General features: G+C 45.1%; 1 protein-coding gene across 1 annotated transcript in view; it reads left to right on the top strand.

The window, feature by feature from the left end:
• The window catches only part of SNAP25 (synaptosome associated protein 25), a 134,748-nt gene extending 114,921 nt beyond the window's left edge, over window positions 1-19,827 (top strand). Inside the window, exons 7-8 of the mRNA XM_083175647.1 lie at window positions 10,822-10,966; window positions 18,495-19,827. Coding sequence (XP_083031773.1) covers window positions 10,822-10,966; window positions 18,495-18,563 — 214 coding nt within the window. The 3' untranslated portion in view covers window positions 18,564-19,827. The remainder of the gene's footprint in view (window positions 1-10,821; window positions 10,967-18,494) is intronic.
• The last annotated feature ends 1,702 nt before the right edge of the window (window positions 19,828-21,529 follow it).

Here is a 21,529-nt window from a genome sequence, read left to right as displayed (position 1 = left end):
GCAGGTCAGTTAACGCTTTGGTGCAGCTTTTGGACAGGCAGAGTGATGGGCTGGTAGAATCACAGAGACCTATGCCATCATCTCAGCAGTCGTCTGGCTCCTTGCCTCTTACCCAGGCAGATCCTGCGCTGATTCAGGTGATGCAGGATACTGCAAAAGGGATCAACAGGTTCAGTGAAATGCTGGACAAAATGGATGATGTGGCAGGGACCCCTAGAAGGTCTTATGCTTTGACTACTGTGGTAGATGAGGAGGAAGGAGAGTATACTGACATCCCCTGGGATCAGGGTGATGATGTGGAAGAGAACTCTGCTGCTGGTATAGAGGATCTCATTGTAGCTGTGAAGCAGGCTTTAAAGCTGTCTGTGGAGGATAAGACTCCTGTTAAAGGTGTTTTTAAGCGACAGCGGAAGGAGGCTGTTACTTTTCCTTCAGATGAGGGGTTACAGGAATTGTTAGAAGGGGCTTGGAAAACTCCTGATAAGAGGCTACAGATGCCTAAGCGATTCCTTAGTCTGTACCCCATGCCAGAGTCTCATGCGGAGCTCTGGGAAAAGGTCCCAGTTGTGGACGCTTCAGTGGCACGTTTGTCCAAGGCTACTGTATTACCAGTACAGGGCGGTGCAGCTTTCAAAGATTCTGTGGATAAAAAGCTGGAGGGTAACCTCAAGGCTATCTTTGAAGGGGTGGGGTTTACCTTACGGCCCCTTATTGCTTCAGCCTGGGTCTCTAAGGCCATGATAGAGTGGGCTGGTGAATTATGCACCATGCTGCAAGCTGACCCTGGTGCGTTACTGCTTGCAGAAAAGATTAAGGCAGCTGCAGAATATGCAGTGGAAGCAGAGGAGGAAGCTATTAAAATGGCAACCAGAGTGTCCACAGTCTCCATTAATGCCAGGAGAGTGCTTTGGCTTAAAGCCTGGGAAGCAGACAATGAGTCCAAGAAGGCTCTGGAAACATTAGCCTTCAAAGGAAAGGTACTTTTTGGTACCGAATTAGAGGAGATTATAAAGCAGGCCACGGGCGGCAAAAGTACATTCCTGCCGGCCTCCTCAGCAAAGCAGACGTCCAGATTTTCTGCTTTTAAGCCGTCCTTTCGGCCCTCCCCTAGAGGTGGTGCGTCCTTTCGAGGACAGTCTTTCAGGGGAAGGTTTCAGTCCTCTAGAGGCAAGACACAAAAGTCAAAATTTGGCTCTTTTCACAAGAAGCCTGCCACAAAAGGAGAGGATAAACCCTCTGCATGACTGTCAGGGGCTTTGCCCAACAGTGACAAAAGTGGGGGGGCGTCTCACACTCTTCACGGACGCTTGGGCTTCTCTAGGCCAGGATGCCTGGGTGTTAGATATTATAACACAAGGTTACAAAATCCCTTGCAGAGGGCCGCCTCCGAAGAGGTTCATCCCCACATCCTTACCAAAGGAGGCACGGCTTCGTACAGCTCTTGTGAGAGCAGCTCACTCCCTTTTGGAAAAAGGGGTGGTTACACCAGTCCCCAGGGCAGAGTGGAAGAAAGGCTTTTACTCCACGCTGTTCCTGGTGCCCAAACCAGACGGGTCTTTCAGACCAATACTAAATTTGAAATCCCTAAATGTTCATTTATGGGTAGACCATTTCAAAATGGAGTCCCTACGGTCAGTACTCCTGAGTCTGGACCAGGGAGAATTTTTGGCGTCCATGGATGTCCAGGACGCATATTTGCACGTCCCTATACACCCGGAGCATCAGACCCTGTTGAGGTTTGCCATAGGAGACCTGCATTTACAATTCCGGGCGTTACCCTTTGGGCTAGCAACCGCGCCAAGGGTATTCACAAAGATAATGTCAGTGATGGCGGCGGTGCTGAGGCTCAGGGGAATCACAGTAATACCCTATTTGGACGATCTCCTGTTCAAAGCAGAGTCAGCAGCCATGCTGCAGAGTCACTTGGCAGAGGCCATCAGTTTTTTGCAAGCTCACGGCTGGATTTTAAATTTGCAAAAATCTCAGTTGGTACCGTCACAAAGGCTCCAATTCTTGGGAGTCATACTGGACACCCATCTTCATCGGGTATTCCTCCCGGAGGTAAAGGCCAGGGATCTGGTCACCCTAGTCCAGGAGATTCTCAGGGCTCAGAGCATTTCAGTATGGAGGTGCCTCAAGCTCCTGGGGAAGATGGTGGCGTCATTCGAGACGCTTCAATTTGCCAGGTTCCACTCTCGGAGGTTCCAATGGAACATTTTGTCAGCCTGGTCAGGAAACACTTTGACCATGAAATCCGAGATGATAGTGCTGTCTCCGGACACTCGAGAATCCTTGAAATGGTGGACAGAAGTAGATTCCCTTCAGTGGGGTCGGTCATTACAGACCTGGGACTGGTTGATAGTAACTACCGACGCCAGTCTCAGGGCCTGGGGGGCAATAGTCCTGGATCTCAGGCTTCAGGGCCTGTGGACGGCAGAGGAATCAGCGTTACCAATCAACATCTTGGAGTTGAGAGCTGTCTGGAAAGTGATTTCCTTGGCGGGAGACAGGTTACAGAACCTCCCTTTTAGGATTCAGACCGACAATGCCACAGCTGTGGCGTATCTGAATCACCAGGGAGGTACACGCAGCAGATTGGCCATGTGGGAGGTGTCCAGAATCTTCCTATGGGCGGAACAGAATGTTCCAGCTGTATCGGCTATATTCATTCCAGGAATAGAGAATATAGAAGCCGACTTCCTGAGCAGGGAGGAGCTCAAGGAAGGGGAATGGAGCTTACACCCTCAGGTGTTTCACCAAATCACTTCGATGTGGGGAACTCCGGATGTGGACCTGATGGCATCCAGGGTCAACCGTCAAGTGCCCAGGTTCTATGCCAGAACAAGGGATCCACTAGCGGAGGCAGTGGATGCCATGACTATTCACTGGCAGGGAGATCTCCTTTATGCATTCCCACCAGTACCAATGTTACCGAGACTTCTGAAGAAAATACAGGGGCAGAAGGTTCCAGTGATCTTAGTGGCCCCAGATTGGCCAAGGAGGTCCTGGTACTCGAGGCTTCAGAGGTTGTCTGTGGACTCATGGCGTCTACCTCTGAGACCAGACCTTCTAAGACAAGGCCCATTCAATCACCTGGATTCAGATCGATTGATTTTGACGGCCTGGCTATTGAAACCACTATTTTGAAAAGAAAAGGGTTTTCTGAGGCAGTAGTACAGACGATGATAAAAGCCAGAAAAGCTGTATCTTCGGCAAATTATTATAGAGTCTGGAAGACTTACATTCGATGGTGTGAGAGAAGAAAGGCTCATACATCTCATTTTAAGCTATCAAGAATGATGGAATTCTTACAAGATGGTTTTTCATCGGGGCTAAGCCTTCAGTCACTGAAGGTGCAGATTTCGGCCTTGTCCATCTATTTCCAGAAAAAGATAGCCATTTTGCCGGAAATTCAAACCTTTTTACAAGGAGTATCCAGGTTGAAACCTCCATACAAGCAACCAGTAGCACCTTGGGATCTATCACTGGTTTTGGAATGCCTTCAAAAGGCACCATTTGAACCTTTAAGGTCGGCTGACTTTAAGTTTCTCACGTGGAAGCTAGTGTTTTTGTTAGCAGTAGCATCTGCTAAAAGAGTTTCAGAATTGGGAGCTTTGTCATGTAAATCTCCCTTCTTAATTTTTCATGATGACAGGGCTGTTTTAAGAACAGTGCCTCAGTTTTTACCGAAGGTGGTATCTACCTTCCATTTAAATCAGGAGATAGTTCTACCTGTGTTTCAACCCCCAGAGGGTTCTAAGAAAAGGGACAAGTTGAGAACTTTGGATGTTGTGCGTGCCTTACGCATATATGTGGACAGAGTGAAGAGTGTCAGGAAGACTGACACATTGTTGGTATTGTATGACGTACACAAAATTGGTTGGCCTGCATCTAAGCAGACTATTGCTAGGTGGTTGCGGTCTGTGATAGCCTTTGCATACACCAAAGTGGGTAGACCAGTACCGGCCAAAATAAATGCGCATACCACCAGGTCAGTTGCCACCTCTTGGGCGGTTCGACATGGGGCCACAGCTGAGCAGGTTTGCAGAGCTGCCACTTGGTCATCTGTTCACACATTTGCCAAATTCTATAGATTCCATGAGTTCGCGTCGGAGGACGCATCATTCGGGCGAGCAGTGCTGAGAGCTGCAGACCTGAGCGTACCCTCCCAAAGGACCGGCTCTGGAACGTCCCAGTGTTGAGCTGTGTCACCAGGACCATTGAAAGAGAAAAAGGGATTTTTGTAAGAACTTACCGTTCGAATCCCTTTCTCTGATATGGTCCTGGTGACACAGCGATCCCTCCCTTACGCTCAGTAAGTATGCCAGAAGTTTCATGATGTTCATGTTAAAATGGTTAAAAGTTAACAGTTTCTGTTATAAAATGTGCATATAATATGTGCAGGCGTTTGTACTGAGTTAATGTATTCCAGTGGCTTTGAAAGATTGAACTGAAGAGTCCAGGGATGCAGTAGGGGAGGAGCCTACCCTCTAAAACTTTAGGATAGGTGCCTGGCTCCTTCGGACCCTCCTACATCCCAGTGTTGAGCTGTGTCACCAGGACCATATCAGAGAAAGGGATTCGAACGGTAAGTTCTTACAAAAATCCCTTTATTGTTCCTTTGTACGGCACTGCGAAACACTTGTGGCGCCTTATAAATAAAATTATAATAATAATAATAATAATAATAATAATAATAATAATGGTAAAATCTGAAATAAATGACCATTTAAATGCATCTGAATTTGTGTTCTCCTGAGGTTGCTTTTTCTTAAGCAACTACTTTCTATCTATGTTTTGAACTACAGACATAGATTTTTCAAGGTCCTGTGCTTTGTACCCACTGGACAGGAAACTTTTTTTCATTTCCTCAGCCTGTTGATTGAAGAGCTCTGGCTCAGAGCAGTTCCTCTTTAACCTCTTGAACTGCCCAATGGGAATGGAATTGAGCCAGGTATCCTTGTGACAACTATCTCTACTAATGTAGGATCTTGAATCCGTAGTTTTTACGAAATTTTTCGTCTTCACTTCACCGTCCTCTATATAAATTTCGAGGTCCAGGAAACTAACTCTGCTTATTGATCTCATAGCTGAGTACAATGTTGCAAGTGTTAGTATTCAGATAGCAGCAAAATTCATTTAAAATCTCCCTGTCACCTCTCCATATAAATAAAATATCAATGTACCGACGCCATGACACCAGGCCCGCCCCAAATGGATTGTTATTGTATACGAACTCTTCCTCCCATGCTCCCATGAAGAGATTCGCATAACTTGGGGCAAACCTGGTGCCCATGGCCGTACCCCGTTTTTGAATAAAGAAGTCCCCCTTAAAAAAAAAAAATTATTGTTTAAAATGAACGAGATTAAATTATTAAAAATTAAAATTTTTAAAAATTCTTGTAGATGGATGTCCAGATCTGAAGTGCGGAGTGCTTTTTTAGTTGCATCTATACCCTGTCCATGTTCGATAATAGTATAGAGCGAACTGACATCTGCCGTCACTAGATAAAGGTCGTCACTCCAATTAAGCTCTTCTAAAAAAATGTAGGACTTCAGTAGTATCCTTCAAATGGGAGCGATTTTTGGTCACCAGCGGTTGAAGGAAGGAGTCGATAAAATGTGACATGTTGGCTGTCAGGGATTCCACTCCCGAAATAATCGGTCTCCCTGGTGGTCTAGTGGTACTTTTATGAACCTTTGGCAATATATAAATAGTGGGGACATTAAGGTCCTCCACATTTAAAAATGTGTACTCTTTATCAGACAAAATTCCTTTTTTGTGGAATTTGTCCAAAATGTTTTTCATTGCCAGGGACATTTTCTTTGTGGGGTCTCCCCTCATCTTTCTATATGTGTCCTGTTCAGCCAGTTGTCTATAGATTTTCGATTCATAGACAACTTTATTAAAAATGACTATCCCCCCCCCCCTTATCCACTGATCCACTGGTTTAATTATGAGATTTTCTTTTTCCACTAATGTTTTTATTGCTAACCTTTCTGTTTGAGAAAGATTATTTTCTTTTCTTATCTGGTTTCTCACCTAGTTTTTGTAGATCCTCCACAACCATAATAGTATATGTTAGTACAGAGGTTCCCGAACTGTGTGCCATGGCACCCTGGGGTGCCTCAGGACTCTTGCCTGGGTGCCGCGGATTGATGGCTCAGAACCAATTCAGATTGTTTATGATCAGTCTAATAGACAAAACCATTGCTTGTTCTTCTAATCATAAAATATTTGGACAAACAGAGGCAAATCTTATCCCTCCCCGCATAACTGACCCTAAGGATGATATCTCAATGACCTATAAATTCAATTAACTTAACTTTATTTTTTCAACATTTCCCAATAAGAAACTTTAAGGCTAGGGGTGCCATGAAAATGTTTTTTTGATACTCTTGTCTTGAGCGCCGTGATTCAAAAGTTTGTGTTAGTACATATGCAGCTAGTATAGATGCCGTAATTGGCGGTATATCCCGCATCACTGAAACAGTGCTTAGTACACCCCAACCCCAATGATGTCACAGGATCTTTATGAACAGAAATGTCTCAGTAATGCAACTACAGTAGTTCCTATTGAATGGAAATGTCTCAGTGACAGTTGCGCATCAATAATGAGTGCAATGTGTGGTGCACATGGGTCCCTGAGTCCCAGGGGGGCCCACATCGCGCACACTGCACCCATTGTTTAATTTTGCAGTGGCAAATTTTTTTCGGAATTCTACACATGCACAGTAGAGTCTGAGCCCTCTTGTGCACTCTGCAGTGTGGTGTTGCAGCCGGGAAAAAGGAGGGGGCCCGAACGAGGATGCTGCTCCCAGGCCTCTCACAGGCCTCCTCCTCTCTTAAAGCACCCCTGCTCAGTGATGTCACTGGTTCATGTTGATTAGAAGTTTCAGCCATGTCACTAGTTTCTTTTGAATGAAAGTGTCTTAGTGATGTCATAGTTAAGGGTAGTGCAGCTGTCAGTACAAAATAAATGTTACAAATAAAAGCCTAGGAAAATGTTGTATATAAAAAATACTCAATAGTCAGTACAGTACCTTTACCACATCCTTGTTCCACTCAGCAATGCCTTTGATCCCCACAGTGAAGGCTGAAATGATTCAACCAATCCGCGTACTGTATGCTGTTCCCCTGGGGTGGCGGATGACTCACCGGCAGTCAGGATTCCAACAGTCATTTATCCGACATCAGAATCCCGACTTTCACAAGCCCGACAGTTGGAATCCCAACTTACACAGGCTACCTTCCCTTGTGGGGATCCACGACCCCCCCATAAAGGGAGAACAGAATAGGTCGCAAGGGGCTAGAATGCACTCGCCCCCCTGTCAAGCTCCTGACAGTCGGGATTCCAATGTCGAAGAAACAACCAGCGGAATCCTCACTGTTTGAAACTCATACCATGCCCCCCCCTCGAAGCGTGTGTTCCTACGCACAGGCTGCGAATGGATGCTTAACATAAACATCCAATCGCATGCTGTGGGGGGGAACACCCACATCATTTGATGGTCGGCGACCATTGAATGATGTGGAACGTGCACGCATATGTAAGGTTGCTCTGAGCAACCTAACATATGCGTGCACCCTTGGGTGGGCGGACAGCTGACATCTGGTGATGTCAGCTGCTCACGCCCCCCCCCCCCTCCCCATGTCACAGCCTTATTATCATGAGAACGCTGGCCGATCCCATATGTTAATTGCCCCCCCCCCCCCGCGCCCCGCTAGCTGTCCTGGGTGCATGCACCCAACGAACCAATTATTCGCAGTGGGTGCACGCACCCAGCGCATGCACATGTGAAGAAATGCGCACAGCCCGACCATCAGTTAGGCTGCAAACGTATTCTGGGTGCGAACCAACCAGAATACCCCCCCTATATGTATTCTAATTAATATTAGAAGTAATACTTAAAACTGCACAGAATATTTAATTATGTTGATCTTTTTTGAACTGGTGATCTGTTCCCACATGTCTGTCACATTATCAGCAGGAAAATGATGGTAAACCCACAGCAACAGACTGGGTGTTAGAACATGGAAAGTGTGATGTATCCCAAAAGCACTAAGTAGAATTGTGAGCGGTTTACTAAAGTGATGCCAAAACCCAACTGAATTTCACTTTAAATTAGACAGTTATATCTCTTAATATATACAGGAAAGAAGCAACGCTAAGATGGTTATCAATTAACTTAATAGCATGGGATTGCCTGTACAAATAACGTATTTATTAAGATAGACAATAAAATCAATATAAACAATTAAATAAAAAATACGAACAACAATATTAAAATTGAAAAAGCTGACATAATTTAGCGAAAAGCGTCACTTCACCTGGCTTATTCCCCTGGTGTACTCCTTGTACCCCCCTTGTAATCTGCATTCTGCATCCTCCATTATGGCAGCAGCCAACATGGACATTTGGTGCTAACCACTTTGGCTCCATTACATTAAAGGATACCACCACCTTTTGGGAAGCCCCACAAGGTCCTTGACATTCCTCCAGCGGCCCCTTACCATCACTGCACAACTGCATCCTAGTGAGGACAATTGGACCCAAGCTGGAAAACCCATCCAATATCAAGTGGTGAGACCGTATAAACTTTATCTAGCCAGTTGCCAAATTTTCACAGCTGACCTAAACAAATAAGAAGACTAAAGGTGCCCATACACTAGTAAGATTTATCTTCAGATCTGACTGGTTGGAACAAAAACATGGTTATGGATGAATGACAGTTTGTCATTTTTCCTGCATTTCCAAGGAAATGGTCAACTGTCATGTGCTCTCATCCATAACCATGTTTTTGTTCCAGACAGATCTGCAGATAAATCTGCGTGTGTATGGCCACCTTTATTCTAGCCAGTGAAGCCAGTTAACAAACCAGGGATGGTTCTTTTTAATATTGTTGTTCGTATTTTTTATTTAATAGCTTATATTATTTTTATGTCTATCTTAATAAAGGTTATTTGTACAGGCAATCCCATGCTATTAAGTTAATTGCTAAACATCTTAGCGCTGCTTCTTTCCTGTATATATTGTATTAGATTTGCAGTGGTCCACTATAACCACATTTAAGCAGCAGCTTTCTACTGTAATTAATATTAGAAGCTCCTCATATCAGCGTCTTGTTCACCTACCATTGGTAAAACCTTCCTATATCTCTCAAAAGTTGTCCTGGTACACAATAAGGGGCATAACCAGTCGTCAAAGGCAGCGGCGGCTCTAGAGATGGGGCTGCACAACAGTTAAAAATTTTGATAGGGGAGACACACCCATTGCCACCAACTGTCATTCCAAACTGGCAGAGGGTGGGGCTCCCCCTATTTGAATTTTGAACTGTGTTGCAGCCGCCACTGGTCATAGGCGTGTGCAAGTGCTGAAACACCAGCTGTTACCTTTGAGTGTCGGACATGCTATGGCATGTCCTAGGCTCATATCCAGTTTCTTATTCACTGCTCTTCACCGTAGAACAGCAGTGAAAGAAGCACAACCCCCAACCTCTGGGACAAAGCTCTAAAATCGGGACTGTGAGGGGTACACATGCTGTATTACATGTATTTGTTCTTTGTTTATGACGGCAATGTAGAATGATACACAGTTTGTTTTTTCACCGCTGACACAGAGATGCTTCTTCACTTCCTTAATCTGTGGAATGGCACTATTCATCTTAATCATGTCTCTGTTTAAAGGCCAAATGTTATTTGCACTTGTAAATTATTAGTACACATGAAATCACAGTGGCTGCTATGCTGCAACAGTACTTTGCATCCCAGTTCTGTCTGCATTGTTAACCTGGGTATTTACGTCAATGTTTAAGCAGAATACAAAAACAATATATTAAGTGATGCTTATGTAATTAGGTTAGAGGTGGAGCTGTGTCCACAGAGTATGACAGTTTTAGAGGGGAATTCAATTGCCCATGATCACATTTACTGATTATTTATTTTTTGGTGGTAACTCAAAGTAAAAAACATTTTGTTGCTGTTTTTGCAATTGCAGTTGCTAAGAAATGTCATGCCTCCAGGCAGGTAAAATAAAAAACCCCAATAATGTAAGCTATCAGGGGTAATTTACCACAGCTAATTGAATTTCCCCTTAGACATAAGTAAAAAATTCCAAACTGTGCCTTATTTATTAACAGTTTGTTATATAGCGCACACATATTCCACAGCACTTTACAGGGAATATTTGAACATTCACATCAGTCCCTGCCCCAGTGGAGCTTACAATCTATATTCCCTACCACATGTACATGCACACATTCATTCTAGGGTAAATTTGTTGGGAGCCAAGTAACCTACCGGTATATTTTTGGAGTGTGGGAGGAAACCGCAATACCCGGAGGAAACCCACGCAAGTACGGGGAGAATATACAAGCTACGCACAGTTAGGGCCATGGTGGGAATCGAACCCATGACCTCAGTGCTGTGAGGCAGTAATGCTAACCATTACACCATCCGTCTTAGCCCTGGATCTACTGCTACACACTATCCAGTTTCCTATTACTTACAGCAATACGGCAACTTGGTCACCAACCTATCACTGCAGCCACTCTGCAGTTCAGACACAACTATAATTCCACATTCTTTAAAGTGCATTGGATGCATTGAGTCTTATAGTACCATACCTTGACTCCTGGCTTCAGGTAATAGTGGTGGTTTGACTATGCTATACATTATTATGAAGGATGTCAAAAGATCAGCCTAATACTAGAGGCCTGAACAACTGTGTAGGGGGTGTAACACCTCTCGCCCCAACATTTAGCCTCACTAATTAACACCTCAACTACAAAGTTTAATACAGTGTGTCCTATTACTTTCAGAGTTACAAATGATGCCCGGGAATCAGAGATGGATGAGAATCTTGAACAAGTCAGTGGAATTATTGGAAATCTCCGTCACATGGCTCTTGATATGGGCAATGAGATTGACACACAAAATCGCCAGATCGACAGGATCATGGAGAAGGTACCGGGTCAATTTTCCCTTTATATAACATGGTTCTTATTTTACGTTCGGAATTGACAAAAAAAAAGAAAAAAAGAAATTTGAACAAAGTGAAATTCTCCTGCTCGGTCAACAAGACATTTTTGTTGTTTACGTTTCACGGTACAGGGGTCATTTTAAGCGGTTGTATCAGCTGGACCTACTGCTATATATAATATGATATAACAGTCTTTAATGTGTAAGCCATAATGGGATTGTTTCAGATCTTACAATTCAGACAAGGTAAGTGCTGATTGGAATTTAAACCTTTCTTACTCACCTGCTGTGACAAAGTTAAAGATTATTCTAGACTTATAACCAAAACATACTTTATTCATTGTATGTCATGAACCTTGTGAGTGCTGGGTAAACCACATGTCACAGATTGTCCTACTGAACACAGTATGAGGTTAATTGTAGGAAATTACAATAGCAGGCAGGTGCAGGTAACTTTGGCCCTTATTCTGGTTGGTGCGGCCGGAGCCGCATATGCGGCTCCGACCGTGCAGGCGAATCCCCGCCTTCCATACGGATCGCCACCTGCCGTCCGTACGCGGATATGTGGCGATCCGCATGAAATTGGACGGGGATACGCCTCCTCCATGGTGGGAGCAGCCCCTGCATTCGATGGTCGCCGAACATCGAATGCAGGGCCGCACGCTCCACCAGGTCCCGCAACACAAGACCACACGGACACTTGTCCGTGTGAAATCTTGTATGGGGGCGGGCAGCTGACATCCGGCGATGTCAGATGCCCGCCCCGTACCCACGCGTCACGGCCTCATTACCATGCATACGCCCCGCGTTTGCATGGGAACGCCCATGAAACGCGGGGCGTATGCATAGGGTAATGAGGATAAGTAGCCCCTCACGCCCCTCTACGCCCCCTGTGCGGCGTATAGAGAATCCTTGCGGCGAAATCGCCTGCACATGCGCAGAGTGACCTCTGCACATGCGCAGAAGATAAACATCGGCGGCCCGTACGCAAGCGGGAAAAACAGCATCGATCAGAATAAGGGCCTTTATATCAGGGTTGCCTACCCTCCCGGAATGGCCGAGAGGATCCCAAAAATCGTGTCCTCCTCCCGGCCCCCCGGAAAGGTGGGCAATCCTCCCGGATTCTGGGGGACCCCCACGCCACCCCCCAAATGCAGCGTCTTCCCCCTGACCTCTGCATTTAAATGCAGCAATCTGCGGGTCTCAGAGGAGGGGGCGGAGCTAAAATGTCCACAATCTCGTCATTTTAGCCCCTCCCCCTCCACAGAGATCCATGAATTTGGGTATTTTACATCCTGGGGGCAGGGCTTAATGATGTCACGCTGCCCCGCCCCCGATCTGCAGCTGGAAGTCTCCTCTCCAGGCTTCTCCCGGAGAGGAGGCTGATAAAGTCGGCAACCCTGCTTTATATGCAAACAAACATAGCACACACTGGTTACTGGAAGCTAAACTGCATGAACATTAGAGATGTAGATACATAAGATAGATGTAGTAGATGCAGATACTGCAGTAGATGCAGATATATTTGATAAGAAAAGAGTGAACTTATGCCCTGTGAAAGGCTGCGAAAGGCCTGTGAAACTATTGCAGGTCGGCGAATAGCTGCAAATTCATTCGCAGCTCACTCACCATTAGGGTGGCCAATCCTGGGATTGGGATCGGCGGGATCCCAGGATCTCAGTTACCACTCCTGGGATTTTGGGGTTAGACTGCGCATGCGCAGTCAAATGCCGGGCAATGTCTAAGCACTCACTCAGACGCTGCCCGGCTGTGCCCAACCCAGCTGTGCGGCTCTGTGCAGCGTGACCTGGTCAGAGGTCACGCTGCGCCGCCCGCTGGCCACACCCCCACACCGCCGTTGTACAGCTTCCGACCTCTCAGACCACATAGCACGCCTGCTCCCGGCTGCACTGCCCGTGTAAGTAAATGTACGGTGCGGGCAGTTTGTGGGAGGGCAGGGATGTTTTTTTTAGAGAGGCCAATCCCGGGATCCCAGGAATCCCAGGATTGAGCATTTTTCAATCCCAAATCCCCTATAACTAAACAGGGCCAATGGCTCAGTATTCTTACACTGAATAATAACTATGATAATAGTATCTATCTTTTATTCATTTCAGAATTTTTCGCATTAGTGGAACTGAAACCCAAATCTGTGTTTTCATATCCACTGCTCATGCCTGGGCTGCCAGCTCTCGTGTGTGCATATCTTGCTTCTCAAGACTGGGCTGGAAAGCAGTTGATTACAAGTTACTACTTGGGGACTATATTGCTAACAGCTGTCTCAATGCCATTCTTTTAAAAATATGAAGGTGGCATGACTTAATAAAGCGATTTGCATCATTAAGTGGGCAGGATAGTGTGATGTCCACACACACCTTGCAGGCTGGTAAATGCCCTTCAGGGTGCATTGCAAGCTACGGGGCCTGGGAGTTCTTGCCACTATTCATGGACTCTTCGAGACATTCCAGTAGAGAAGGAAATTGCGGTCCATATAAGTCAGTGTTTCTCATACTGTAACTTTTGTGTGCTATTTCCATATTGGTTGCGTTCCGAGAAGCCTGACAGTCTTTCTGCTGCACACGTAAACCACTGGTCTGATTCAAATAGTCAGAGGTGTTGTTCATGCCTGCCCCCTGGTGGAACAATTGGGAATTACACAGGAGAGTAGCAACATCAATCCCCTCAATAATATACCAGGCAGGCAGTCACTCAAAATGATTGTACATGAAAACAGTGAAAAAGTTGTGAGAGCAAGTATTTCCCCCAGAAAATGTAGAATTTTCATATTCCTTTACATTACAGTTGCGCCATAGATTTACTGTACTGTGTGGTTCCCATCCAAGATCAGCTTTGTGTACAGGCAGGATTTGTATAACTGCTAGGGGTGGAATATTTTGAATTAGCTCACCTATTCCAGCCAATTATAAAATCTTTACGATTGCTTTTAATTATTGGTAGAATGTAATTATTGAATACAGATACAACAGGAACTTGGACGTGGAGCTTTGCAATCATAGAATAAATGTATCAGGCCATAAAGACATACAGTTTTTTTTTTTAAAAGCACGGAGATAAAGTGGAGAGAGATAAAGTACTACTAACCTATCGGCTCCTGATATACAGACTATGTTTGAAAAATGTCAAGAGCTGTTTGGTTGGTTCATTTACATACAGTGTCTCCAGTTTATCTTTCTTCTAGGCTTAGTATATCTGCCCCTTAATCTTTCAATTCTTCGATGAAACTCCCACAAAGTCTCTGATGGGATAGGCATCTGGTATAGTCATCGTCCTTGGTAATATATCCATGCAAGTCAAGCCATTCCATGATAGAAGAGTCCATAGTTTCCATCTCAGAACTATAGTGGACCATGTTATGTGGATTCTTCCACTTCTGCTCTATTACTTCCTTAGTAGTATTTAAGAGATGATCTATATCTACCATGTTGTGGAACATGGGATGGGTTAAGGTGTAGGAGCCGGAGTTCTGGAGTAGGGGTTATTGGTGTCTTAATTACGGTACTCGCTAAAGTAAAGTCTGCCCTCTAGAAATCTTGACATGTGGGGCAATCCCAAAATAATGTGGATTAGGTTCCATGCAGCACCAACAAAATTCAGACCAGAAGGTCCATATGTGATGGAGTTTAGCAGAGTGATATATAAAGGATTTACCAATTTGATCACCATGTGTGAATGGTTGAGATTCTTAGACCTACAATAAGCAGTTACGAAAATATGCTCCCAAAGAACCAGAGGGATGTCTGTATCAGTATCGGCTTCAGTACACTAATCAAGTGATTTTGGTGGCAAATCAGATACAGTTACTCCCCCTTCCCCCGCCCCAAATACCCCCCCAGAACCCTGCACGTAGTGGCGTAACAATAGCCCTGCAGACCCCGCCGTCGCAGGGAGGCGCTGAGTAGGTGTGGGTGCGAGGCTAACGATACTCTGCACTACCATCTTGCTTTACTGGTGCTGGTGTGGCTTGCCGTTGCCGCCTCTGGATGTGTGGCAGGGATCCGCAGATCTACTAGTCTGTGGTCCCTGCAGTGCTAATGAAAAAAAATAACTCACTCAAAATGTCCACCCCCTTAACAGCAGACACTTGGGGCGGACATTTTGCGTGAGTTATTTCTTTCATTAGCACTGCAGGAGCCAGTCAGGAGGAAAGCCGGGACCGCAGTCTAGTAGATCTGCGGGTCGCAGCCACCCGGCCACACAACAGGCAGCGGCGGCGGCAACAACAAGCAGCACCAGCGGGGTAAGGCAGGGTTGGGGGGGGGGGCTTAATTTTACCAGGGGGGGGGGGCGCCGAAATTTATGGCGGGGGGCGCTGTGGTAATAGTTATGCCGCTGCCTGCTCGTCTCCCTGACGGGCAGGGATTCCGCTCCCTGCCGCCGTGTGAAGAGGTCCCCGTTGAGATGCAGTGCCACTCCGCCAGCGTTCACCAGCTCAGGGAATCTGGCGATTCCCTGAGCTGGCTGAGAGGCACTACATTTGTGTACGAGGAAGAGAGATTAAGGCCAGAATTCAGTTTGGATACAGTATGGATACTGTACATGTGTTATAGGGTATGAGGATTATCGATCTACCGTGTCTAGGTAAGACAATCAACAGGTCCACACCCTATTATCAGCATGCATTAGATCATCAGGTACAAAAGACCAACAGATGAAAGGTCGATAGTGCTTAAGGTCAACAGGTTTAAAAGATCAATGTGACACGGGTTTTCCTAACACTTACTTGATTTACTACCCAGGTGGACAAATATCAGGAATATTAATCTGGTGAGTGCAGTGGCAGCATAGGCGTGCGCACAGGGGGTGCCGGGGGTGCACAGGCACCTCCTAATGACCCCCCGCACGATTGCTGACTTCCTGACTTTTTTTTAAACTAAAGTTCGCCGCGGCCGTTGTGTGGTGGGGGGATGTTTGGGATGTTGTGTGCCGGGCGGGGGAACGGATCTCTGCTGTGGATCCGTGGCACTGCTCCCCAGACCCCGAGTCTCAGCCGCCGGCGCAGTGCGGGGCTGTGATGCCTGACTTTAATGGTGTCTGCGGGCTGCAGGAAAGAGACCAGAGCCCAGCAGAGCCTGCAAAGCAGGGAGGCGCTGGGCTGGAAAGGTACCCTCCCTGCTGCGTGGCTCTGCTGATGTCTTCAGTGATGTATGGAGCTACCGGCTGCCGCTGCGCCTGGCTGTGACAGTGTATGACTGACAACGGCCGGCGCCGGCAGCGGAGGGGTACATGTAGAGGCCTCAGAACAGGGGCAGCTCAGCCCCACGCCCCACCCCCAAACATGACAGACCGGCACCGCTGCAAAGGAGGAGTGATGTGCGGACAGGTGAAAGACTGCAATCACATCCTCCGCAGCCATGTTCACAAATATTATGTATAGCGCCGTCTTCTGTGCTACAGCGGTGCTTGCTCTGCTGCAACGCTGTTGGGGTATCCTAGGTTGAAGGTTCCCCCTGCCCCATCGGAGCAAGGCCGTCCCTGGGACTCTCTCTGCCTCCTCCTTCAATGGTGATGCCCCCTCCCTGCTCTGGTGCCGCCTCCATCCCAGTGACGCTGCCCGACAGCCTGCCTTTACTCTACATCAAGGCATAGATCAATTTTGGGTACTACTACAGAACACAGCCAAATTGTGACCCAGGATCAGGCAAGTTGGAAGAGGAGGGGTTAAAAGTAAGTATAAGGGGGAAAGTTATGGGGATGGGGGGATATTTGCTATTATGGGAGTTAAACTTTTTTATATAGTGAGGGTGGTAATGATTGATTGATTAAATTATGTTAATTAACTTCATATTTGAGAGAAAGCTGACCTATGGTGGATATGCTGGCAGTCAGAATACCAGCACGGCTATCCTACAGGAGGGAATCCTGACAGTTTTGGTGCACTTACTTTTACCCCATACTTGCCTACCTGACCCTCTCCATGCGGGAGAAAATGCTCTGTTTCTGGACTTCCCTGGTAATGTATGATTGCCATCACCTGTGGGGAGCTAGGTAAAGGTGTTTCACCACATGTGATGGCAATCATACATTACCAAGGAAGACCAGCAACAGAGCACTGTGTCCTCCTGGAGAGGGGAATGCTGGGAGGTATGGATAATGTATGATTGCCAGCACCTGTGGGGAGCTAGGTAACTGATAAGAAAGGTGTCACCACAGGTGCTGGCAATCATACATTACCAGGGAAGCCCAGGAGCAGAGCACTGTGTCCTCTTAGAGAGGAGCATGCTGGGAGGTATGGATAATGTATGATTGCCAGCACCTGTGGGGAGCTAGGTAACTGATAAGAAAGGTGTCACCATAGGTGCTAGCAATCATACATTACCAGGGAAGCACAGAAACAGAGCATTTTCTCCCGCATGGAGAGGGTCAGGTAGGCAAGTATGCTTTACCCTGCCCTCCTCCCCCCCCCCCCCCGCGACCCTAATCCTCCCTTCCGCCCCTCAGCCTAACCCCAATGCAGCCTAACCCCAAGTACCCCCTTTGTGCCTAAACATTATACTCCCCCATTCCCCAGTGTAAATGTGCAAAATGTGATATTTGGCTCATACTACAAAGCTTTGAAAAGGCAACCCATTGTGCCTGGTGGTTTACTTCTGCAGAGTGCCACCGTAGAAATCCTAGTTTCAGCCCTTGATTATGGTGTGCTTTATATTGTGTAATGGGCATTACGGTGTGCTGCATACTGTGTAAGGGTCATCATGATGTGTGGCATAATGTATAATGGGCATTACTGTGTTATTGGTACTTTTATATGGCAACACCCCTGCCCTATAAAGCCACGCTCCTACATTTTTGCTGCGTGCCTTCGGCGCGCACTTTCCCTGTATTGTCTGTGGTGGTGGGGCAGTTATCAATTCTCTTTCTGGCACAGGGCACCAAAATGGCTAATTACGGCACTGGTGCTGTGTATTATGAATAATGCCCAGTAGGCGGTAATGGAAACGCCCAGTAGGCGGTGATGGACACGCCCCTCCAATGGTGCACCCCCTAATAAAATGGGCTGTGCACGCCTATGAGTGGCAGCAAAGCGAGCCACCGTGCCTGAAGCATGGCATGCAAAGCGGGGCCCCGAGGGTATATGTTTCTACTGGTAGTGGTTACACATTACCAAACATACAGGATTAACCCAGAAAACGGAAAAAAATTGTGTTGACCATTTGTGTGTCACGTCGACCTTTACACCCTGTTGACCTTAACCTATGTTGACCTTTTATACCTGTCGACCTTTTGTAACTGTTAACCTAATGCATGTCGACGACATGATGCGGTCCTATTGACTATCTACATCTTCTATATCTACGTCTTCTATATCACAACTATGTTATAGATACTGTAGTAGAATCTTGTGGAAGTGGAACCACACTTTAAATAACTTTAAATAAGTTCCTCCCATGATGTACTCGAGTATTTCATTTTGTCTAATTTGTTTCAATAAATGGACACACCTCATTGGACTAAAAATCATTTTCGTAATTTTGTCTGTTTTTTTTTTTCCCAGGCCGATTCCAACAAAGCCAGGATCGACGAGGCCAACACACGTGCTACAAAGATGCTGGGCAGTGGCTAGAGGTCCACAAAGTTCATTTTACGCTCCAAACTGTCCCTTTGGGGGCAGTCCTTTCATGCTTTTATCATGGTATTTACATACTAGGTTTGCACACACATGCACATATCAGCCTCCCCTCTCCCTTATTGTAAATGTTGTCCTGTGTAGTATGTCAGCTTTTCAGAAAATATAATTGTAATTATTTTTTTTTTCTAAGTATATTTCTTTTTCCAAAAAGTTGTATATAGTGATCTACGCTAGCTCACTATAATTTTCGTTTTCTTTTCTTGTTTTATCATTTTTTTATGATGTTTGCCGAATGACAACAGTGTAGGAATGTTTAACGTGCTGTTAACCTTGATCTATACAGTATTTTTCTTGTAAAAATGTGACATTCCACAGAGCTACTGCCTATATCCTTTTTTGGTGTCATGATACTTAAGCTGTGGAACTGTCCTAGGCTCAATGTTGCTTCCATCTGTTATAATTTTCATGATTAGAACGTGGAACTATATTACTATAATAAGCATTGCACTAACAAGTGACGTGAGTTATGCATTTATGCATGAAAATAAATAGACATTTTTAGATGTCTAGATATACAAAGACCTTTTTTCTGTGGCAGTAGCACATACAATAAAGCATGCTGAGTATTTGAACACTGTTGGGACTATGTTATACCAGCAAGTTTGCAGTAGTGCCACTTTTCTGTCGATATATTGTTCTATTTAATCATTATCATGCTTTTTTATTTTTTAATTTAAAAAAAGAAAAAGGACAGACTTGGCACATACATCCAGCAAGAAAAATGACAATTTTTTTTTTTTTTTTTTTTTTGCTGCTGGTGATATATAAAATACAAAAAAATAAAAAATGTAAAAAAAATAAAATATTTAAAACTAAGGTTGTAATATAGGGTTTGGGTACCGTTTTTGAGGATCCTCTTACGGAGGAAAAATACTACAAAATGGTACAAAGATATGTAATTTTTTTATAAGGCTGGGTCTCGTTAGCCAACTATTCCCCACGTGGATTATTTTATTTGTATTTGTTTTTTTATTTTTCAAAGTTATCTGTTGCTTACCTAGAGCTATGCACACCAAATCGCTGAGATGTTTAAGTAGATTTAAAATTAAGACAATACTCTAAATGAATGAACTCTAGATAAACTGTGATATCAAAATCATTGCAGCATGTACTATTAAATTCCTTCTGTCTCCTGTCAGTTTGTGACGTGATTGACATTTTGTAGCTAGTTTAAATCAATTAAAAATTATAAATCTGATCTAGTTTTTTGGTTTTCTTGGAGGCGCATCATTATTTTCCACCCACGTTGGGATTCAAAGTGTTGTTTCTTCAGCCTTTGCGAGCAACAGATTGTCGAATGTTCATCCAACTTAGAAGAAAACAAAGGCCTTTTGGTTTATTAGTAATATGACTCATGTAGTGTTACTCTCCACTGGACCCCACCATTCTGCTAAACTGATTAAAAAAAAAACACAGTTTCTGGTTAGTTGTAAAAAATAAAAAAATTCAGTTTATATGAAAATTAACATAATAGAACGGTTTGATTTTTTTTTTTCAGAGCAGATTCAGGGGCTCATTTATCAATGAGTGATAAAACTAGTTGTGATAAAACTTATGTATTATATACTGTTGTCCGGCCAATCAGCTTCTACAGTAACTGTCATGTGTTTGAAAAAATACAGTTGAGTGCTGATTGGAATTACCATTTATCATACGCAACTTGTTTTATTATTATTCACAATAAGTTTTATCACTCGATGATAAATGGGGCCCTAAGTAATTCTTACTCATTCATATGATAGTGCTCCTACAAATTGTCTCCTTTTCAAAATCTCTATGGAGGCAAAACAAGTATGGCTGCCAGACACAGAATCTGTCTGCTACACAGATCCAGGCTTTCAGCATGTCATGTGATGGCAGAGGACGGAATAGTGGAGGGAGGATGTGAGAGTGAAAAACAGAGCTCAGAGAGGCAGGCTAAAGCACTTCTGCTCATGTGCCATGTCGCTGTGGTTGTCATATAAATCAAAGAAAGTTTGTAACAAATCTGCAGAATCATAAATATCAGTGTGAAGAAACAAACCAAGGAATAGGGGAAATATGAAGCTGATTGGTATCGCCTGCCACAGTGATGTGAAAAAATAAAATAAAACACGAAGAACTGATTTTGAGTTGCCGGAAAAGTGGCTGTAGGCGCAGGTAGCTAGTAATACTACTTTATGCTAATGCAGGCATGCGTTCAGTTCATTCAGGGGAGTCAGTGAGCTAATCCACACCCCCATTAGGCACAGGCGATTCTTCTCTTTAGGCACAGAGATTTTGACCTACGCCTATGCAACTTCTACAAATCACGTCACATCCGACGCTGCCCAGTGTGCCCTATCAGTCCGGGGATGCTGCCCAGTGTGCCCGATCAGTCCGGGGATGCTGCCCAGTGTGCCCGAGCAGTCCAGAGACACTGCTCTGTGTACCCGATCAGTCAAGGGGTGCTGTCCAGTGTGCTATATGAGTCCAGCAGTGCTGCAGAGTGTATCATATCAGTCCACATGTGCTGCCCAGTGTTCCATATCAGTCCAGGGGTGCTTTCCATTGTCCAGGGGTGCTGTCCAGAGTCCCAATTTTCACAGGACCATCCCATATTATTGTGTCCCATATTTTATGTGTCACAGTTGGGGTTACTTGTGTACTTTCACGGCTCCCACGATGTGCATCATACAGGGAAGCATCGCATTGCATGAGATCGCATGCGATCTGATGCGATCCAATGTAATTTTTCACCGAAATTATGAACATGAGTTGACATCATGTAAAATGCACCCCAAATGTAATTTTTCACACTATACCACCCCCACTATCAACGCCAACCCGAAGCGTAGCGAGCCCGCGAGGGGCGGCGGTACACGTCCTACGACCTTTTCATACCCCCACTATCCACGTCGGCGTGGAGTTGAGAATAGAAA

This window comes from Crinia signifera, chromosome 3 (genome assembly GCF_055691185.1).
Source record: "Crinia signifera chromosome 3, ASM5569118v1, whole genome shotgun sequence".
In the NCBI taxonomy this organism is placed as follows: domain Eukaryota; kingdom Metazoa; phylum Chordata; class Amphibia; order Anura; family Myobatrachidae; genus Crinia; species Crinia signifera.
This window is presented reverse-complemented; position numbering and strand designations above follow the sequence as displayed.